General features: G+C 43.3%; 8 protein-coding genes across 13 annotated transcripts in view; 5 read left to right on the forward strand and 3 right to left on the reverse strand.

Annotated features, from left to right (window-relative positions):
* The window catches only part of LOC6504307, a 45,653-nt gene extending 24,342 nt beyond the window's left edge, over positions 1–21,311 (reverse strand). Inside the window, exons 1-3 of one of the 6 annotated variants that reach the window (XM_032455471.2) lie at positions 21,097–21,311; positions 18,450–18,899; positions 4,390–4,494 (exon numbers count right to left, since the gene is read on the reverse strand). In XM_032455471.2, coding sequence (XP_032311362.1) covers positions 4,390–4,494; positions 18,450–18,468 — 124 coding nt within the window. In that variant the 5' untranslated portion in view covers positions 18,469–18,899; positions 21,097–21,311. Of the gene's footprint in view, positions 1–4,389; positions 4,501–18,449; positions 18,900–19,423; positions 19,512–21,005 lie in introns of those variants that run through there. The other 5 variants (XM_032455468.2, XM_032455467.2, XM_032455469.2 and 2 more) reach the window with 5 other exon arrangements.
* On the forward strand, positions 46–1,286 carry LOC26515051. Its single transcript, XM_044716458.1, has 3 exons — positions 46–347; positions 410–872; positions 937–1,286. The coding sequence occupies exons 1-2, from the start codon at positions 54–56 to the stop codon at positions 593–595; spliced, it is 480 nt and encodes a 159-aa protein (XP_044572393.1). The 5' UTR covers positions 46–53; the 3' UTR covers positions 596–872; positions 937–1,286.
* LOC6505958 lies at positions 1,668–2,410 on the forward strand. The gene is made up of 2 exons (XM_001965021.3): positions 1,668–2,066; positions 2,120–2,410. The coding sequence occupies exons 1-2, from the start codon at positions 1,683–1,685 to the stop codon at positions 2,270–2,272; spliced, it is 537 nt and encodes a 178-aa protein (XP_001965057.2). The 5' UTR covers positions 1,668–1,682; the 3' UTR covers positions 2,273–2,410.
* On the forward strand, positions 2,460–3,244 carry LOC123257426. Its single transcript, XM_044716457.1, has 2 exons — positions 2,460–2,974; positions 3,031–3,244. The coding sequence occupies exons 1-2, from the start codon at positions 2,591–2,593 to the stop codon at positions 3,181–3,183; spliced, it is 537 nt and encodes a 178-aa protein (XP_044572392.1). The 5' UTR covers positions 2,460–2,590; the 3' UTR covers positions 3,184–3,244.
* Positions 4,651–5,358, reverse strand: LOC6504306. Its single transcript, XM_001965023.4, has one exon. The coding sequence runs from the start codon at positions 5,122–5,124 to the stop codon at positions 4,732–4,734; it is 393 nt and encodes a 130-aa protein (XP_001965059.1). The 5' UTR covers positions 5,125–5,358; the 3' UTR covers positions 4,651–4,731.
* On the forward strand, positions 9,923–11,711 carry LOC6505980. The gene is made up of 2 exons (XM_001965024.4): positions 9,923–10,402; positions 11,113–11,711. The coding sequence occupies exons 1-2, from the start codon at positions 10,078–10,080 to the stop codon at positions 11,643–11,645; spliced, it is 858 nt and encodes a 285-aa protein (XP_001965060.1). The 5' UTR covers positions 9,923–10,077; the 3' UTR covers positions 11,646–11,711.
* On the reverse strand, positions 11,655–12,568 carry LOC6504303. Its single transcript, XM_001965025.4, has 2 exons — positions 12,145–12,568; positions 11,655–12,093 (listed from the first exon to the last, which is right to left on the reverse strand). The coding sequence occupies exons 1-2, from the start codon at positions 12,440–12,442 to the stop codon at positions 11,762–11,764; spliced, it is 630 nt and encodes a 209-aa protein (XP_001965061.1). The 5' UTR covers positions 12,443–12,568; the 3' UTR covers positions 11,655–11,761.
* LOC6505991 lies at positions 12,605–13,950 on the forward strand. The gene has a single exon (XM_001965026.4). The coding sequence runs from the start codon at positions 12,612–12,614 to the stop codon at positions 13,764–13,766; it is 1,155 nt and encodes a 384-aa protein (XP_001965062.2). The 5' UTR covers positions 12,605–12,611; the 3' UTR covers positions 13,767–13,950.
* Positions 21,312–21,340: the final 29 nt, after the last annotated feature.

A 21,340-nucleotide genomic window follows, 5' to 3' on the forward strand; every position in this document is an offset into this window, starting at 1 on the left:
TAAACAAAGTTTCCACAACTAAATTCATATTTATTTCTAAGGTGGAAATAAAAATGACAAAAATCGAGTGCCCAAACTACATGCCGGATCTAGTAAGGATCGTTAGCTGCAGTTTAAATAGTTCCTCGTCTTTTTCCGCAGAGTTCGCTTTTGCACACGATGTGTGGAACACTAGGGGTACATATTCATTTAAAATAAAGCGGGGCTCTTTTATGAATAATCGCACAGCCGTGGAGCTGGACTTTTGTCAGGCTTTGGAAACCTTGCAATCGGAACATTTTCTTCGTCTGATTGCAGACGAGTTCCGGCGGGTGGCCAATTTTCCAGTTAGTTGTCCATTTAAAAAGGTAAGTTTAAAAGATTAGCTTTAATTTCGAAAAATATATCTCATATTTGAAATTCTTTGTAGAACACTCGCTATCATATTGATGGATTTACGATTAATGGGAATTTTATACCAAGTTATGCTCCGGAACTGAGCTTTATATCGGACTGCATGATATATATAAACAGGAAAAGAGCTATGCAACTGACCATTTATGGAAGCCTTAAACGTACTCGGCCTAATAAAAAACATGTGTCTACTTTGGGGTAAAAAAATATAGAAAATATTTAACAGCACAACTGTTCCAAACACAACACAGAGTTGTTTTTATATTTGTTTTTAGTTAGTAATTTTAATAACTTAAGCAAAGTATATTAAAAAATCATTAAAAAACAATTACAAAATAACTATTTTATTGAGAAAAATATATATTCCAGATGTATTTATATTGTGTCAGCCAATAGAGAGAGATATGAAAGCTAAACCATTCCTAAAAGGTGCAATACTTTTTTTATGGATATCTGTATTGTACAGTGCGAGATCCAAGGTCTGTAAAATCTTCAAAAAAACGACAAAAATTAAAGACAATTATATTTATTTGTTCAAAATAGATGGAAGCCATCATGACAAAAGTTGAGTGTAAAAACTACATGCCCGAATTCATGAAAAATACGAGTTGTCAAATAAATCAAGGTCGCATGTTCTCTGCCGAGTTCACTTTGACGGAAGATGTCACCAATTCCTCAGGAATTTATTCATTTTCCCTAGTAAGAGGATCGACAATTACCAACTACCTGAAACTAGACATTGACTGTTGCCACGACTTGGAAGCTATTCAAACCCAATTTCTACTCAAGTTAATTGCCGATGAGTTGCGACGTGTGTCTAACTTTCCACTCCAATGCCCCTTCAAAAAAGTAAGTAAACTAATTTTCAACTCATTATGACTTTGACTAACAAATGCCTGTATTGATTTTAAGAATACCCGATATTATATGAATAACTTTACAGTGGATTCTAATTTGATACCGATGTATGCGCCGGAAATGACATTCAAGTCAGATTTCTTGATATTTAATAATAAACGGAAGGCTTTTCAAGTGATTATCTATGGAAGGGTGTTTCGTGTGCGATCGGGACGTTGAGAACTTATTCAAAAAGCCTAAAAATATATGTCTATTAAAAGTACCCAATTAAATCCAGACACTTTGTTTCATAATGTAATTGTATTCTATTTATTTAATGAAATTTTGGGCCAGCAGGCAAATGGGATAATGTAAATGAGCCGCATTTAGATTCAAAGCTTTTGTTCATGAAAACAGAAAAAACCCGACTTAGTGGGTCGAGAGCTACAGCCATGATCAAGTGGTGTTGGGTCTGCGGCGTTTTCATTTTAGTAAACGCCATAATGGAGGAACGAAACTATCGAATTGTTATCGACGATGTCAATATTAGTAATGTTGATCCGGAGGTTTTCCTAAGGTTTGATTGTCAAGTCGAGCAGATCAACAACCGCAGCTACTACGACTCTACGCGTATTTTCAAATACGACGTCAATGATATTTGGGTACACGCCGAGTTGGCATTTTGGAAGTTAAACAATCAGAAATTGAAGATTTTAGATGTGAAATTCGACGTGTGTAATTTTCTAAACAATATTCAAAAAAACCGATTCCTCAATATCTTCGTGAAGAATATAAAAGCACATTCGAATACCGATCTGAAATGCCCCTTTCGAGCAGTAAGTACATTCTGTGTGTAAGTATTTCTAAATTTTGGCAATTATTTTCCCAGAACGTTAGTCATACTGTGGAGAAAATGTTTTTTGATGAAAAGGATTTTCCCACTAATGTTCCATTGGGAAAATTTCGAAACATAATCGAGTTCCTCATGAATCAGAGAATGAGTGCCCGCCTGGTCATCAAGGGCAGAATCGTCCCGAACTGAGATAAAACTGGAATATCAATAAATATGGAGTATCAGCATTTGACTTTAAAACGTTTTTAATCTTTCAGTTAATTAATCATAGAGACATATATATATACATATATATATATGACATTCGAAATAAATATTTTTGCGCACTGTGTCGTTGTCATTAATTACGAAATGGTAGTACGCTTATTAATTTAATGCCTTTAATAATTTTTATGGACGTGCAATGTAAAAGCAGACAAATTAGAGTTAAATGCTTTCGAAGTCCATCTGCTATTTCGTATAAAAACAAATAGCAGATGGGCACTACCGACCGTCGTTTTTACCGCCATGAGCCCTTGGTTTTGGATCTGTTTTTCGAGCCTTCTCCAGTTCGCCTACTCCGAGAAACGCAATTTCCAAATAGTCATCGATGAAATCAAAATGAGGAATATTGATCCGGAGGTGTTCGAAAAGCTGGACTGCGATTTGTGGCAAGTCAACAACCGGAGCTACTACAACTCGAGTCAGGTCTTCAAGAATCCTGTCAACGACTTTTCCGTGCATGCCATTTTGGATTTCTGGAAGCCCAATAGTAAGAAGATTCAGATATACGACGGCACCTTCGATATGTGCTACTTCCTGGAAAATGTCCAGACCAATAGACTCTTCAAAATATACGCCAAAGGTGTCAAAAAACATTCGAGCGTCATCTTCAAGTGCCCCTTTGAACCGGTGGGTACTTCTACTTAATATTTCTTAATGTTATTATATAGATTGATATTTTCCAGAACGTGGACTACGCTTTGAATAACATGAGTTTCGATGAGGAGGACTTTCCAAAGTTCATACCTCTGGGGAAGTTTCGGTGCACCCTGGAGTACTTGATAAACAAACAACTGAGCGCCAGGGCTTTCGTAACTGGGAAAGTTATCGCCCGCTAACATATTGTGTTAACGGGCCAGATTTTCAATCAAAATAAAACAATGTGAGCATTCTACTCGATAAAGGCTAGTTCTTGGCTCTTGGCTCAACGGCAGCAGATTGCGGGGCATGTGTTTGCATATTCCGGAATCCGGAGCCACTTCTCCAATATTTTATCAACTTCATGGAGGAGAGCATGTGTTGTAATAATGTATAGAAGTGCAATGTACACATGGTATCTATTTTGGGAGCTCTATATAGGTTATCATGAACAGACTGTGGTACTATAATAAAATAGCTTGCTAGCTAGAAGTTGAAAAGTTCATGGGAAAGATTTGAAAACAAATTAAAGCCAGAAGCGTTGTCTTTAAAGTTGGCCAACTGACTTCCATATGATTGGAATGATTTATTATCCCGCTTTTCCAGCTTTTCCAGCTCGGCAAAATATGTTATCCGAGGGGACATCAATTACTCTACTTTAAACATCCTGACGACGCCCCACAAAAATATGAACCCAGCGAGTCAGCGAGGGGACACCAGCTAATGGATGGATGGTTGGGAGGTGCTCTGGGGTGCTGGTAGGGAAGGAAGTCCACACAAGCTTCTGTGTACATTTTCTTTATTTTTTATTCGTTGTTTTCAACGAAAAGAACTTGATTACACGTGCGCTAATTTAGTTGCACGCGAAAACATGCGAGTAATCAAAACGGTTGCTGAAGTGCCAGACCGCCAGGACGTCAGGACGTCAGGGCGGCAGGACGTCAGGACGGCAGACCCTTAACTCAGCAGAGCACCCACCACAGCGCCTTTGCCTTTCGGCGAAGCGAAGCCCTCGGGGCAGGACATCCTTAACCCGTTGGCGCTGCAAATTTGAGTTCATGGCATGTTCATGCATGTTGCCGGTTGTTAGCCCGGGGCGACTTCGCAGGCATTCACAAATTTAATTTATACACACACACACACACATGCAGGTATGTATGCACAATGTAGCCATATTCATTTAAATACACATATGCATATTTTTTCACCGTCTCCCCAGCCAATATGCCAAGGAGAGTGGGAGGGCGCAAAAAAATATGCAATAAATTTTTAATTTAAATCAAGCCATCACGCGCCAAAGGGACTTGGGGTCGGGTCATTAAGAGAAGGAATTACGGATTTATTAATTCAGGTGTGTCTGCATGTATATGTACATATGTGTATATTTTTAAAAGTATTGTATGTACCTGTCTGTCCCAGTGATTTATGAGGATCAACAGACGAATGATTCTTGGTGGGCTTCGAGGGTAGTGCCGCAGAACTGGTATTCCAGGATGAAATTGACATGGGTTCTGTAAAAAAAACAGAAAAATTGAGTTAATTACTTTGAAACAATAGAAATGGGATAAAAAGAATGTTTTTATAATTAATTTCTCTTTAGAAAACAAGGTCCAAAAATCCCTTGAAACTGCTCCCCTTAAAATTTCCCTTTTGAAAAATCCCTCAAGTTTTTAAGACAATTTCGTTAGATTTAATGAACACTTTCACAAAAACAAACACTCTGCAGATAAACCATTTTTCTTGGTATGTCACTCGGCATCCATGTCCACCTTGAGCATCCTGGCCAGGTCATGGAGCGTCTTGCTGGAGGCCTCCATTTCGGTGCGTAGCTGGGAGAGACTTATCTGGATCCGGGCCATTCGCATGTCGCCGGCCTTCAGTGTCACCTCCTGTTTGGTCGTAAGGCCGGCGGCATTGCGATGGCCTTGGGTCCGGCGCTGCCTCTGATTCTGGTTGGGATTGGGATTGGGATTGGTGTTGGTGTTGGGGTGGTAGGACCTATGCCGTTGCCGGGACTGAGACTGGGACCGTTGACGTGGGCGGGTTACAAGGCGATTGGTGGCGGCATTGATGTCGTCTTCTTCGAAATCGTCGAGACCGTTGCTGGGGCTGCAGAGCGTCTTGGTTTTTGTTTCCGGCATTCTTGTTATTCTTGTTGTAAGGGGGGGAGTCGTAATTGTATTAAATTATCGTAACAGGAATTTGGTTTGCCGAAATTAGTTAGACGGAGACAGGTCGACAGACAACTACTGGAGTGGGTCGGCGGGATCTGTGTGTTTTCGAGAACACTCCGTATGTGTTTGTCTGTTCGTCGGTTTGGCGTATCGAATTGTTTCAAATTGTTTGCTTTACTTGTGACATAATGAACACGGAATGCTGAGCTCGCACACACAGGATGTTCTGCCCTCCCCAGCCCTGCCCTGTCCTGGCCTGCCTGGTGTGGTGTGGTGTTTGTGGTGCCGATAAGACCGAGACAGGAGGGGGAGGTCAAAGGGGGCAACATGTGTGCGTTGGAGCATACCACTGAACTTTAATTACAATTAACCACAAATGATGTAGCGCTGCTGGTGACGGCGGTGGCGGTGACGGTGACGGTGGCGGTGGCATCGGCTTGCGGTCAGATCGGGGCCAACACAATGGGTACAACAAGTTGGAATTTCAATCCATCTACCCGACAAAAGAATGCCCTTTCCAATCCTTAGCCAGGGAAGTCGATCAAAGAATTCCAGGCATTCTTTTAAGGTACTATATAGATCCTGTAGCTCAAGGATTTTTGTTTCAAATAATACTTCAGCAACAGTAATGTACAGTATAAAGTATAGTCGCCACAGAGAAAAAGAGAAGTTATAAACATAAACCCATATAAGTATCAGGAGCAATCGCATACACTGTTAAGCAAGGAACAGGCCAGGAGCAACAAGGACTCGGCCGAAGCCCGGCCGCATGGGAGGACATGGCATGCAACGGCCGAGGCAACAACTCAGCTCCTGCCACTCATCTGGTCCCGGGCCCAGGGGGGATAAGGGGTGGCTTGGGGCACGCAATTAATTAAAAATACATGCCCCGTGAACGGGTTCCAGACATCCTGGCCGGTCCGATCCGGTCCGGTCCGCCTCATACCTCATACCAAAGGTCCTGTCTCCTGCTGCTGCTGTTGCTGCATTAATTTGACCGCAAAATAAGCAAAGTATCCGGTACGAGGCATGACAGGACTATGGCGAATATTTTCTCTGCGAGAAACGCTAAATGCATTACACTCCAGCTCGTGTTTCTCCAGTCTCCATTTTTTTATTTACTTTCTAGGTTCTATTTTTTTTCGCCCATTTTTATTTTTTGTGTTTTTTTCGTCCTAGTTGGAGTGGTCAACATGTACGGGGCTGGACGGAGTCCTTGTATCCTGTTATTCGTGCTGCTGACTGCTGCGTAAACTGCGTTCATTTGTAAACAACATAGTCATCGCTGGAAAACAAATACCAAGCCCAGCAAAAAATAAGACACCCAAAAGTTGGATACTCTTCGTTATATGAGAGATGGGAATGTCCTTTTCGCAGTTACCTAAAATTTTATTAATTTATTTCTTTATACTTTATAGTTATAATAAAATATAAGAAAGAATATTGTCAAAGCTCTAAAATTTTGATGAAATTTTCGGAAAAAGCAAGCATTGCAAATTGAGGTCCTTAGCGCTGGTATCCGCTCCGGCTTATGAATGCATGGGAGACACTAAGTACGGGGGAAAATAAGCAAGATAAGGCAAGACAAGGACATCAAATAAAGTTAAGCAAACAAAGGCATTAAGTGCATTGATGTTGTTATTGTTGTTGTCTGCCCGGCGACTCCTGCCCGGCGATCCCATTCCCATTCCCAGCTACAATTCCGTGTCCTTTCGATGCCTTGCCCATTTAAGGAAACAACTTCATTATGCAAGTGCTCGACCGGCTCCATGCAGCCTGGTGCCTGGTGAGTCCTTTCTAAGCCACTTTCTATCGATTTTCCAACCAATATTTCTCCAACCATTCTAGTCTCCAGGACGAGCTCCTTTTTTATACGTTTTTGCTGTTTTGTGTATTTGCCGATGGTGATGTTTTTTGTGGCCCTGTCTCCTGTGCGGACACCGTCGAGAGTGTCAAATGCCATTAAATGCCAACTAACCAGCAGCGGGCCGTGTCTGCAGCGCAAAGTGGCTAGGTGAGAAAATACCCAGCCACTGATTGCCACAAGTGAGGGCTTACTGGGGGGGATTCACCCGGAAATTTCACTTACCTCTTGCCGTGGCAAGACAAGAGTGGCAGCAGCGTTTTGACAGCGCTTTGACGACTCCGGCAGGTGTAAGCGAGTGTGACACAAACTTACACTCTGTTTGTATAACAGAAAGGAGCTTTCCTCGTCCTTCGTCTCGAGAGCTAACCACTTTCGACAACAATCAGAATTTATTCGTCTCTTCTAAATTAGTTTTTCTTAGAAGAGTGCAGGGTTTGCAGAGTGATATGTGCCTCAGATACCTTATAGTTTAAGTAGTAATTTTATGACCAACCTTTAAGGATTCTAAAGGATCTCCAAGCATCCTAAATCTTAGAGCCAGATTAATATGATATATAACCAGAATAGCAGCTGGCAATCTGGCACTGCATTCTACCAGAAAACGGTCTGGAAAATTATGAGCATAATGATAATGGGGCATGATGAAAATCCCAATTCTTGCCAGGCGCTAATTGAATGCATGCTGCGCCATTCCTGGGCCGCAGCAAGTCCTTCACCAGCTCCTGCAGCATCCGCCGGCCAGCCAAATGATAAACGAGCCGGCCGACGAGTAATAGGAAACAAACAAGCATTAAGGCAAAAATATCTCTAAACAAATATTATTTACGAGCTGCTACGGTCCAAAGTCCGAAGCAACGACTGCCAACTTTTGGCAACGGCCAGGACGCCTACTCCATTTCCTCCTCGGTTGCTCCTTTGGATACACATTCGAATATTTACTGTGTGCCGGCGAGAATAATCAGCAACACCTCGTAAATCTAAGAAAGGAGGCCGCGCGACAAAATTTTTAGCCAGAATAATCAGGAAGATTGCCAAAAAAAAAACCAGTACTAACCAGTAGGCGAAAGGACCAACGAATGGCCAACGATGGAATGTAAATTAATTTAATGATATTTTCACACAAAGCCCTTTGTAAAATACTACCTCAGCGGGTATATATTTTTCATTAATTGGGATTTTTGTGAAATTCATTTGTGAAATAGGCTTCGGTGTTCGGGCATAAAGCCGGGGATATCTGAAAAGCACAGCACGAGGTTGGTGCACTGAGCGGGGCAGCGCCTCAAAGTAGGCAACACAAATAGGGCTTAACATACAGCCCGAAGGGTGAACCGGAGGATGAAGGATGGCGGCCACTCAATCCCAGTTGTTCTGCTTCAACACTTTCGCACAAATACCAATCAACTGGCAGATGAATCAAGCGCAGGCGTTGGGCTGCCCAGTTAAGCCATTCCGACTCCCCATTTTTTGGACAGGCGACAAAACTGCGCCACAAAGCGCACGGCATGGGGTAGCCGGGGCCGGGTGCCGGGTGCCGGGTGCCGGATGCCAGGGTTGGTGGTAAACAGGACACAAGGGACAAAGGGGGGGATGGGAAAACGCAGTGGATGGCCTGGCAACAGCATCCAAAAGCAAACAACACACCGCCCCGACACATGCGAGAGGAAAATCAATAAAGTGTACGTTTATCTTATTTTCTCGTTGCATGGACCGAGATTCCCCATACCCCATGCCCCATGATGTTGCCCCAGCCACCCGTACTGCCACTGCCACTGCCAGTGTATTCCTTCTTCCCTTTCAAATATAAATATAAATCTTCGGCGCACTTAAGCCTTTTAAATGATAACAATGGCCGGTCCAAAAGATGGATACCAGACCACTGAGCAGCAGGTGCTCGCAGTGGCCGCCAGGACGACAGGACACTACCTACTCCTACTCCCACTCCCACTCCCAAAAAAAAAAAAAGTATGTGCGTACTGACCATGTTCCAGAGCAAGTCGAGATATTCCATGAATTTATTATGCGCCCCGCTTTAATAGAGTTTCATCGAAAAGTTTCCCCCGAACAAATTATGAAATATACGGAGACAGCCTTTCGCAATTGAACGGAAATTGTGGTTGAAATTCAAGGGAGGAGTGTGGTGTGCTGCTCTTGCACCAAAAATGAGGGGGGAAAAAAACATCTGATAATAAAATGCCAATTTATGGACTGGGGCAAGAACCGAGAAAGTTTCAGTTTCGTTTTTTTGTTTTTTGTTTGGCCATCCAACAAGTTTGGGAAACTATTTAAAAATGTTTCCAGATGTCTGCGAAAATAATTTGCTGCCTGTAAGCTGATTAAATCAAACTTAATTAAATATTGTTAGTGAGTATATTAAATAATTCTCTATATGGTGGTCTTCTTGAAGCTCAAAATAGCAAGCAATTCTGTGTGCAATAAAAAAGTGCAATTTCAAAGCACAAATGACATCTTCCTTCTTGACTTCCATAACCGTTTTCCGGTTGCCTTGTCCCTTTTGTGTGTGCCGGGCCATTGAAACTCAAACTCACAACCAAAACCCATTTACCTGGCCTCTCTGACCCTTTCGATTCAAGTTGGCAAAAAAGAAATGCATTTATGCAAAATAACATCAGTGCACTAGACCGTTATAATTGTCATATTAGACAGGAAAATCCATCGACGAGCTCCTGTCCAGCCAGAGGAAGTGTTGACGGCCAGAGGATTCTCGTCCTGCCGCCAGTCGACAGCCGCCAGCCACCTGCCGACCTGCCGCCGACCTGGCAATGTAGAAAATTGCTTAATTTAGCGCAAAAATTATCCACTGGCCAAACGAGAGACTCAACTGCCGGGCAGTCTTGCCGGGCGGATAACAAGCAACCCCTTGCCAGATAATCAAACGAACAAAATTTTGAAGTGACACGAGCGGCTGTCCGTAACTTCATTCCATTTTATACACACTTTTCCTCCGGAAGTATTCGCACTTTCACACATTTATGATTTACATTTGAGCACACGACAAAAAAACACAAAATCCGATTGCAATACCCGCACCCGGCATGCTGAATCCGAAGAGCAAGGCTCCCGGAGACGATAGTTCCACGGTGGCTCGGCAGACGGATAACCGTCGGGTGGAAGCATCTGGAGCGCAGCACATCGGCTGGAGCTTCGACAGACGGCCCGATCTTCAGGTGTCGCAGGACCAAGTGGCCGCCTACCTCTCCGAGATCCACCTGAGCCACAAACAGATCACCAAGCGCTTCGTCGAGCTGCTCAACCTCTTCGAGGACTACACCAAGATCCTGGAAACTGAGAGCGGCCACCATGGCGTCATTTCGTTTCAAATGAAGCGCGTCCTGTCCGAGCAGTTGACCCGCAAGGAAGGTAGGTTTCAAATTTGGCCCAGTCTTTGCCTGAATTTAAAATAAAAACTGAGTCGAGACAAATCAGTCTTAATTAACCAATTAGGATAAATTAACTTTAATTTCTTTACATGGAAATTCTCTTAGTTTCATGGTAGTGGAACTTTTACGTTTCAAAGTAATGGCTTTTATTGTAAAATCTAATAAAGCTTTTAGTAAAAAAATAGGCAAAAAAAAAGTGATTTTTAAAAGTGCCTAGTTTTTATTTAAATTCTAAGCCTAATATTTTGTTTTACTTTTTATTGAGTAAAACTTTAGTGGCTTACTGCTTTTAAATTTACAAACTTTTTCGCTTTTCTAAATAACTTTAAATCAAATATTTAAACCCCCATTTTATTTAAATAAGTTTTATTATATTTAATGAGTTTTTAGGAATTAAATACTATATAGTTATGCCCAAAAATATGCCTAGCTTCAAGGATTAAACTGAAAAGTATCGGGTATCATTTACCATATGTAGATCATAGTTAGTTTATATATTTAAAAAAATATATAATTTTATAATTGATACAAAACCAATGCTTTAGGTAAATGCTCTTATATAATTCACTCCTTTTTAATAAATTGTATAAAGTGGAATTATTTGTAGACAGTCTGCAATAGAAATTAGGGAAAATAGGCTACCAATTAACTTAAATAAAGAGTAAAATCGAATTTTCAATTTCTTTTAAGCCGTCGATCAGAGTGAAGGGAAAACATCCTCATCGAGCCTGCTATACCTCTCGGAATGCACGATCAAGGGGTCGGCGGACAACAGCCAGGCCGTGACCTGCGAGGTGAGCAGTCAGACCTCCTGGAGCGCCTTGGAGCAGAAGCAGGCGGATGTTAAGGAACTGGAGGCCAAGCTGGCCCAGGCGGGCGTGGGCTGTGGCGGAGGCGAGGGCGAGTCTTTTCGGGTGGACATCGACAAGCCGAGCAAGGTGCTGCAGCACACCATCCACATCGAGGTCGAGTCGGTGACATCGGCCACGGAAATGCAGAGGCCGCCGCTGCGCCAGAGGATGTGGCAGGTGATCGTCCAGACGGCGGACACGATCATGGCCTGCGCCTATATGATTGGCGAGAACTTCACATACGTGCTCTTCATTGTCCTGTGCCTTTGGTGTCTTTATCTGTTGATGGGCCACTACTACAGCTTCCTGCAGACGAACGTTAACCAGCAGATCGACATGAAGCGCGACTTGGTGAAGGCCCACCCCAAGTAGATATTAGCATTATGATTGGTTTAGTTTCACTCTTAAATAAATAACAAAGTAGTAGTAATCAGAAAACTGACCAGCGGCAAACGACTGTTGTTGGCGGCGCGGCACTGCTGTGTCATTTATCGCAACATATTGGGGGTGCAACAACACATGATGGCAAGACTACAATAGAGGGCCGAGGCAAAGTCGGTCAGCATATAGCAGAACCTGTCGGCCAGCGGCGCCCGGGCCAGCACATTGGGAATGGGCACCGACACCGCCTCTATGAAGATCGTTTGGCGGGTCATTTCGCAAGGTGCCTCCCCCGGTTGTCCACCTTGCCTGACATCGACAGGCACTGCTCCAGGCTCCTTTCGCCTCAGCCTCGGCTGTTCCGTCTGCACGCCGGTTGTCTCGAGCACCTTGTACGCATGCGACCTCTTGAATATCTCAATGTCATCTTCGGAGTTCTCTACATGTGATAGTTTCAGAATTATTTCACAAAAACCCTATCACATCTCACCTTCAGCTAATGCCTTCTTCATCCAACTGTGCCAATTTCTCTGCTTAATGTTCATGGCGTTGGGATTCGGTATGTTCCGTAGAGTGCACGAACTAGACTTGTCCGTTGAGTTCCCATCACCGGGCTCATCATCGTCCTCGAAAACATCCGCCGGAGTGAAGCCCAGAATGTGAAAGAGCCGCCGGCAGGTGGACGTCTGTTCGGAGAGCTTGAACGGCTCGTTCACGGCATCCTGGACCAAATCGCCAATCAGCAGGTTAACAACAATCGCCGTGTGCGGTGGCCCACTGCACGCCATCAAATTTAACGCGTCTACAGATTATGGAATTTTGAAAGGTTTCTAATGTTTCTCTATACCAAGCCGAAATCGACATTATTCCGGCCACGTGTCTGTTTGGCAACTGTCACAACGATTGGTATAAACAAATACCTCAAATTTTCAGTTTCTCTCAAAAAGCAAAAAATTCATGGACAAACGGAAAGATGATCAAAGCAAGGATCAAGGACAAACTGATTTAGAGGACGTCGACGTCGCCCAAGGACCTGAATCCGTAAACGACGACCGAGCCTGCCACTCCGAAACAAAAGAGCCACATACGAATGACACTCATGTGGTGTATTTGCCAGATGTTAATGTGGAATCCACTGAAACAGAGGCACAGTTTTCAGGTTCGTGCCTTACTCTAAAGGATCTGCCCCAGGACAATCGTGTTGATATTGTAACTGAAACTGAACCTGAACCTGAACCTGAACCTGAACAGTCCCCTGTCGAAATAAGGGATGCTGCGGTGGAGAACTACCAGCCACCAGATGGCGAGTCGGTCCAAATACGGCATGTGGCTGAAGTGAATGGCGAACCGGGAATGGATGTTGTGGTCTACATACCGGGAAAGGGTCCGGGTGCTCAAGACTCTTCCAGGCACGTCACTTTCAACATTGACGACGTTCCCGGCACCAGTCACGAACTCGAAACCAAGACGGACAAGTCCTCTGCCGAAGCGATCTCGAACACGCGACTGCACAACATCCTGGAGATGCTATACCGCTTCGGAAACAACACGGACTCCAAGGCCCTGCAGGAGCCGAACAAGAAGCGGCGGCGTCGTCCGTCGAGAAGTCCTGCGCGGCCGACGGTGATCCTGCAGATGCCGCAACTGAGCCATTTGGGCACCCAGACCACCGAGCTGATTCCGCACCACCACCACGGGCGACTGAGACTGGATGTGACCACCGTGCAGGGCGAGAACGCGCCACCGTGCGAACGCATCCACCACACGATCATCATCAGTGGCAACAACATGCCCCCGAATCCGCCCCTGGTGCGGCAAACGTTGTGGGCGCGAATCAAGCGGACGATCGGGGACTTTGCCGCCGCCTTCTGCCTCTGCCTACAGGTGAACAAGGACTGTGTCTTCTGCCTGGGGTTCTTTGTGGCGTTTGTGATCAGTGCCAGTTTCCTCACCGCCTTCTTCTATCGCACCCTCAACTTCACAACGTCGCCGGTGCGCATCGTTTCGGTGGAGCCATCTATGGCGGGAACCGTGCACTACGAGCTGGCCACTTTGCGGTTCAATGGCGGATACTACTACATATACAACAACAACCAGCGTAAATTTGTTTGATGTTTCGGCTGTGAGCCATGTCCTCCATGTCCTGACTCACAAATTCAAAGTCTCTCGAAAAATAAAAAAAAAATTTTCATAAATTTATATTAATTTTTTAAACACTAATAATCCTAAAATAAATATAATAATTTTGTTACTATATCCGGTACTCATAGAGTACAATGAAAGGATAGTCTCTGAACCCAAGAAGTATATATATTCTTGAACAGATCAATCTGTATATCTCCTGTTCCTACCACCTTCTTTCAAAGTCTTGATCAGAAGCACCCAAAAGTATGCAACAAAATAAGAGTACCGGGTATCATATAGTCGAGAAACAGGACTATAACCGTCCCTACTTGCTTTCAGTCTATAAAGTCCTAGTCCCTGTAGGTCAGAGAGTTTTGAAAGCCTCACCAAAATCCCTCAATCAAAGAGCTTCCAGTCGCTTTGCTTGTTGTTCCAGGCTTGAAAGTTTTGACTTTTCCCGGGTCTCCGGATACCCATGCCCCAGCCAGCAGTGGCCCATTTGTTTTCTACTGTTTTCTCGGGCATTCTGCAAACTTTTGCATTTAAACTCTAGACAAAACGTCATAGGGCCAGGAGCAGCAAGAGGCAAGAGGCCCGGAGGCGGGGCGAGAGAGTAGGCCTTGTGTCCGGCTTGACTTTGCCTGACAATGGGTCACACACAAAAAGTCGGCCTTTGGGTACGGGAAATTGGCCACAAAACGTTCGTCGCCTGCTGTGCAGGAGCAGGCGGTGGTAACCGAACTTTTTGGCAAGATGCCCGGGCACAAAGGAATTATTGTTAATATAGGCAATGCCCGGCCCGGCCCGGCCCGGTCCGACCAGGCCAGGCCAGGCCCGAAACCAAAGCCACCAGGCCTAGCCGGGGGTCGTCTTTTGAATATAATTTATTTATGCGAAATATGGCAAATATATATTTTGGAGAGGCCATGCCAGAGTAAACAGAATTTTGCATACACTTTTGAAAATTATTTGTTTAGGTTCCTGAAGTTGACAATATTTCTGATCAGCATTATTCTTACCAGCAGCATGTTTTCATTCCCGGAATCTATAAACCTCTTATGAGAGCCAAGTCTTGAGTGCTCAGATAAGCTTATTAGTCTTAAAATTAAAATAAGGGAATACCAGGGGAGGTCTCTTCTCAACTTTTAAGTGAAAGAAGCCATATCCCTCGACTCTCCATGCCGCTAAAGAATTAAGTTAAATTGTATTGACCAGTCGCATGTCGGAGATAGCGAATTCCGCCAAATTGAATCGGACATGGTACTATATATTTATGTGCTTGGCTTTTGCCAAATAAACAGACATACACACATTTCTGGCACTGTATGCCCAAAGAACTTGGGCTTGGGGACAATTAAAGTTCCCTCGAAAAAGAAAAAAAAACGACTGATATGGAATTGCCAACCAAATTTTTGGACCATATTTTAAACATACTAAAGTGGGTTTTCTGGGGGAGGCGAGTGTGGGTTGTGGGGTTCAGACCATGGGGGTGTGGACCTGGGACGGAGACCTGGGAGACCGGGAATGGATGTTTGACTTCAATGGGTGAACAGAGCGACACGGGCTTCCGCTGGCAGGAAATTGAATTGCACGAACACGCGAAATTACATCATTTTGGAACCACGGTAAACAATTTCCCGTTTACACCTAACCGTTTTTTATTCCATTTCTCTTACTTTATGTATATTCTGCTGCACATTTTCAACCAAATTTTGACAGGCAAATTTTTCGTTGCCTAGGTTTTTCCTCCTCCAGGTCCGACTCCCAATCCTTGTTAACGGCAATTTGTGCGAAAATATCAATTTCACTTTTTTTTTTCGCTCGTCCCAGTCGCTCGTGCCATTCTTTATTATTATGTGTGTGGGTGTGTGTGGGTGTTTTGGTTGTTTGCGATTTTTGGGTAACAAGGAACCCGTGTGTTGCCTTGTTTGTTTGTGTAAAGAAAAATGGCGGAATTGCAGAAAAAAAAAAAGAAAAAACATGGAAGCATTTGATAACAACAAAGGCAGCCAAAATGTCTGCAGAGCCAAAAAGACTGACAGCCAGCATATAGAGATCCAGATACATAGATACATTGATACCCATGCTATGGCTATGGTATGCTAGGTTTAAAAAAAAAACGAAGAGAATCGAATCGGAGGGCCCAAGTGCCACTCCCACTTGGGGCATGAGGCCCTTAGCTGAGTTCCACTGCGAACATGGCAGCCCTGTCAAGTTTGAAAGGATTATTGCCACTTGCCGCTTACGGCGAACGTTCTTAAAATGTAACACGTTTCAAACAAGTTTAGATACGTGTGTGTTTTGTCTGTTAGTTGACTCTGGCCAGCCATCCAGCCATCCAGTCAGCCAGTAAGCCATCCAACTCTAGCTCTCTGTATCTCAGTCGGTATCACTTCGGGCCAACGGCTATGTAAAAAGTCATCAACGGGGGCCAGTTTGCCGAGGCCTAGGAAAGAGCAAAAACACAAAACGCCGACTGGTTTGACGGGCTTTTTTCAATGGGCTCATTCGCTCGCGACCAAAACCAAAACCAAAACTAAAACCCAAAACCAAAAACAACAAATTAAAACGATGGTCGGATTGCTGCCCTCCAGTCCAGCTGCCTGGAACTCTCCTCCACCGACCAGGTCCGCGTCCGCGTCCGATTCCAATTCCAATTCCAATTCCTACTCCAAGCGGTCATAAAAATTCGCGCTTACCCTCCAAGATTTTGCTGTTTGCCGAACTCTACCCGACAAAAAAAATATTAAAGAAATGTTAGACTTTGAGATGCTCTAAGCACGCAAGCCCGCAAAAAAATAACACACGAAAGACAACGAGAGTCGCCAAATATCAAAGAATTTCTGGCAAAAAAATTTCGTATGCCAGAGGACGGGGGAAAATTTTGTAAGATTGATGGGAATGCTGAGGTCATTCATCATGCGATTCTCTTGATTGGACATTTCACGGGCTTGATAGACGAAGGTTTCAAAATACATTTGCTCATACATATATATTTGTTTGGGGATTATCTGAGGCAGAGGGCGTGAGGGAAAGGATTTAGCGAAAAATGTCTCATATTCATAAGGTATTACAGAAAATAAATCCAAAGCTTCAGGTTCAATTCAGTTCAAATCGGACATATTGGGGGAGCTCCGGTTTTCAATTTCACAAAGTGAAGTTCAAAACCTCTAAATCCCCGGGAATTCATCCGGGTTTCACACCTTCACTGTCATTATTCTCATACATATATATATTTTTTGGGGATTATCTGAGGCAGAGGGCGTGAGGGAAAGGATTCGGCGAAAAATGTCTCATAATCATAAGGTTTTACAGAAAATAAATCCAAGCTTCAGGTTCAATTCAGTTCAAATCGGACATATTTGGGGAGCTCCGGTTTTCAATTTCACAAAGTGAAGTTCAAAACCTTTAAGTCCTCGGGGATTCGTCCGGGTTTCACACCTTCACTGTCATTATTCTCATACATATATATATTTTTTGGGGATTATCTGAGGCAGAGGGCGTGAGGGAAAGGATTCGGCGAAAAATGTCTCATAATCATAAGGTTTTACAGAAAATAAATCCAAGCTTCAGGTTCAATTCAGTTCAAATCGGACATATTTGGGGAGCTCCGGTTTTCAATTTCACAAAGTGAAGTTCAAAACCTCTAAATCCCCGGGAATTCATCCGGGTTATACACCTTCACTCTCATTAGAAAAACGTTTTCCTCGTAAGTTTTGAAATTATTCTCACACATATATATTTTTTTGTTTGGGGATTATCTGAGGCAGAGGGCGTGAGGGATAGGATTTGGTGAAAAATGTCTCATAATCATAAGGTTTTACAGAAAATAAATCGAAAGCTTTGGGTTCAATTCAGTTCAAATCGGACATATTTGGGGAGTTCCGGTTTTCAATTTCACAAAGTGAAGTTCAAAACCTTTAAGTCCTCGGGGATTCGTCCAGGTTTCCCACCTTCACTGTCATTAGAAAAGTGTTTTCCTCCTAAGTTCTGTAGTAAATTATTCTTAATGGTATAATATTCTACCAAGAATGTAAGCCATTTTATGGCAGAACACATGGGACGCAATATCAGATGCACTTGGTAACCAAATTCCCATTTAATTAAAAGAAAATTCAATTAATTTCCCTTGGCAATCGCCTGCGCTGAAAACAAATTATCTGGTGTTTGTGCCAGGCACTTAATGACCTTGCAAAATGGCGCTGTTTTGAAAGATATGGCGAGCTATTATATGGGATGACGTACGGATTCCATATCTGAAGCCTTTCGGTAATTACATTGACATTTCATTTATTCTGAGCACCGACCACTGATGGTTTTACTTTTTTATATAAAAAATGTGGAATAAAAAATGGGTTGAGATAAATTCCTTGAACCTCTTGCTAGTTCCATTCCTTTTGAGAACATGGCGTCGGAAGATATTAAATTATTCAATTTATGAATAATTGAATCTTATTTAATTCGTTTTAAAATCGCCAGAGAAAAAAGGGCAAAAAGTTCAGCTCAGCGTCGTGGAGGAGAGAGAGATCATTAATTTTGCAAACTTTTCGCACTCATTTCGGGCTACCGTCTGCACAGGAAATTCGAACGACCCTCGGTTCACCCAATTTTACGACTGCAGAGTATTTAAAATTTAAAACTTTAAAGTAAGCGACGGGGAACTGAACTCACCTTTAAGAGATGCTTGCATTTGTGTGCGAGCGTCTGGCTGTCAGCTGCATTGGTATGTGTGTGTGTGTAGGTGTTAGTATCTATGTGTGTGTAAGTGTGTATCTGTATCTGTATCTGTAGAAGTATCTGTGTGAGCTCGGTGAATGCAGCAGCGGGGCAGCTAGATGATGGAAACGACGATGCTGCACATCCTGGCGGCCATCTTTTCGAGGGGCTGAGCTAACATTTCAACTTGCCTTGCCTCACATGTTGGTAGTTGCAACTTGCAAGCCTTTCCCGTTTTTGTTGCTTCTGCTGTTTGTTCATCAACTTTATTGTTTTCTTTCGATTAACACTTCAGCTGCATATGGATATATTCATTTATGTGTGTTTTTTCAAACGGTTTTACGAGCGAATTGATATTGTTAAATTGATTTACGGCTGGCCGTGCGCACAAAATCAGGTTTTTGGCTTTATGATTTCGGACAACGAAAACGCAATAAATAAATAAATAAATAAAATGAAATAAAATAAAACACCAACGGAAGCCCCCTAGCTCGACAAAAAAAAAAAACAGAAAAAAAAGCTTTTGAAAGTGGCCCACGCAGGCGGCAAATAGCAATACTTCAGAAATGAGATGAATAATAGCGCAAAAAAAATAAACTAAAATAAAAAAGACAAATTAAAGTGTAATAAAAAAAAGAGGTCTAACCACTTTTTCTACTCTTGGTCCGCAGCAAACAGCTGAAAAAACAGAAAAAACTGTCGACGAACCTTTTGGCGAGCCGGTTTAGTTTCCAGTGCCACCAAGAACCCAGCCGAGCCACCGGCTGGGCTAAAATATAAATAGAGTCACCAACTAACTGAAAATCCGGTGGAAAAACCAAAAACCAAAAGCCAAGAAAAATCAAAAGCCAAAGCCGAACAAGTTGCGCCAGCAGCTGATACCCGGAAAATGAAGGAAAAAACGGTTAGCGCGCGCCTGAAAGGACAACCTGAGCAAAGGACCTGCAGCCGGGCACTGAATCAGGACGTATAAGCTTATGTAAAGCCGACTGCCAGCTGCCAACTGGCGGCAGTGGCAGTGACAGAGTAGCAGAGGCAGAGGCGCGCAACCATTTTCCGGCATTACTGCCAAAGTAAGTGCGTGCGAGCGAGACGCCAGCAATGCAATTTTTCGGGCCAAAGTCAGGCAGTTAACCAGCCTGCTGCTGCTGCTGGTGCCTGTAGCTCCTCCAGCTCCTAGCTCGTGGCTCCCAGCACCCAGCTCCCAGCCCCCAGATCCAGGCAGTGTGCGTGTGCTGGTGTTCGGCGGCCGATGTACCACGTTCGTGTGTGGCGCCTGCGCACTGCTCGCACAGCTGACGGCGGAGTCTACAGGGGCGGACTTCTCAAAGAGAAGGTGGGCTACAAAAATTAATTATTAACTGAAGCTATTGAAACTATTTTTGGTTTTATTATATTTTAGGCTAAAATGTTTATCTAATTACTGGGATTGTGAGGGAAGTAAGTATTTTTAGGGCCAGTATATTAAATTTTTTCGATTGGATTTTAACTTTTCTTTTTTTAACATTTAAACTTTCACTATAACTAAGATTTAAAGATAGTTTATGTATAGTGTAATTATTCCTCCAATGATATTAAATTAGAGTATTTTTTAAACAGTTTTCCTTGTACACTTGTTATTTTTCCAATAATATAAAAGCCTTTTTACAAATGTATAAAATTTTATAATTTTCAAAAATAATCCTTTTAATAATAACTAACTTTCTAAATAAATAAAACGTATTTGAATTTTTAATCACAGATTTTTTTATTCCTGATTCGAATATTTGTATGTAATCTCTGTAAATCTCCCCTCTTTTAGGGCGCTTGTCTACCCGAAGTCCGCACCTGACTCGAGAGGTAAACTGCTGTTGCTAGGCGCCCGACGCTGCCGTCGTCGCTGCCGCCACCTCTGCCGGCGTCGACTGCAGAGCCAGCTGATTATTGTTGGCCCGTGTGGGAAGCTCTCGGTGGGGTCGGGGTGGGGGGCTAAATATTTCCCGAAAAGTAACGGCTCATTCGGGCAAGAGCAAACGGTTTTTCCTATTGATTTTAGGCGCTGCATGCAAGATCTATTCGAAAACAACATGCATTCGCGGGAGGGTGTGGGGCGGGGGACTCCGAGTGGAAAGGGTATATCAGAAGCTCAAGAAGAAGAAGCAGGTGAAGCGCAAACAAGTTCTGGGCGGCACAGTGGGGCAAGTGTCGGTGGTGACCACTGTGCGTCAGCAAACCGATTCCTGCAGTTAAGAATCTAAATTCGCATTTGCAGTAAATGTTTGCACACCTCCCCTCCACCGCCCCCTCCCGATCTACTTCTCATTCTTTCTTGATTCCTCCACAGGCATCAGAAACCTGTTTTTCTTGGGAATTATGTTGTTGTTTCTTTTTTTTATTTTATTTTTTTTTATAGCCGATGCCACTTGCCACCAGTCCAAAACTATTTCGCAACTTTTGCTTGCTAACTTTTGTTGTTGTTGTTATTTTTGTTTTTGTTTAAGCTGTTTTTGTTTCGTTTTCTGTTTATCGCACAGGGATGTTGCTACCGTTTGGTTGTTTAGCCTTTGTTGTTGTTGTTGTTGTTTCGCGTTTACATTTTACATGTCACGCGACTGACACCTACGCACACGGACGGCAACTCCGAACCGACACGAAACTAACTATGATTGTTGATTACAAATATCGCAAAAAGGATATTTGTTTTTGATATTTTTTGTGATATTTTTGCCGATTATCGTGAATTCAGTCGCAAGTTACTGTGCGACTGTTGATGATACGTGCTTCTTTTTTTTGTTGCTGGGCCGTCCAACCACGTTCGCGTTCGAGTTGGCTTGCAACCAGAGTTGGTTCATGCCAGGTTTGGGCAT

The sequence above is a fragment of the Drosophila ananassae genome, chromosome 3R, assembly GCF_017639315.1.
Source record: "Drosophila ananassae strain 14024-0371.13 chromosome 3R, ASM1763931v2, whole genome shotgun sequence".
NCBI lineage: Eukaryota > Metazoa > Arthropoda > Insecta > Diptera > Drosophilidae > Drosophila > Drosophila ananassae.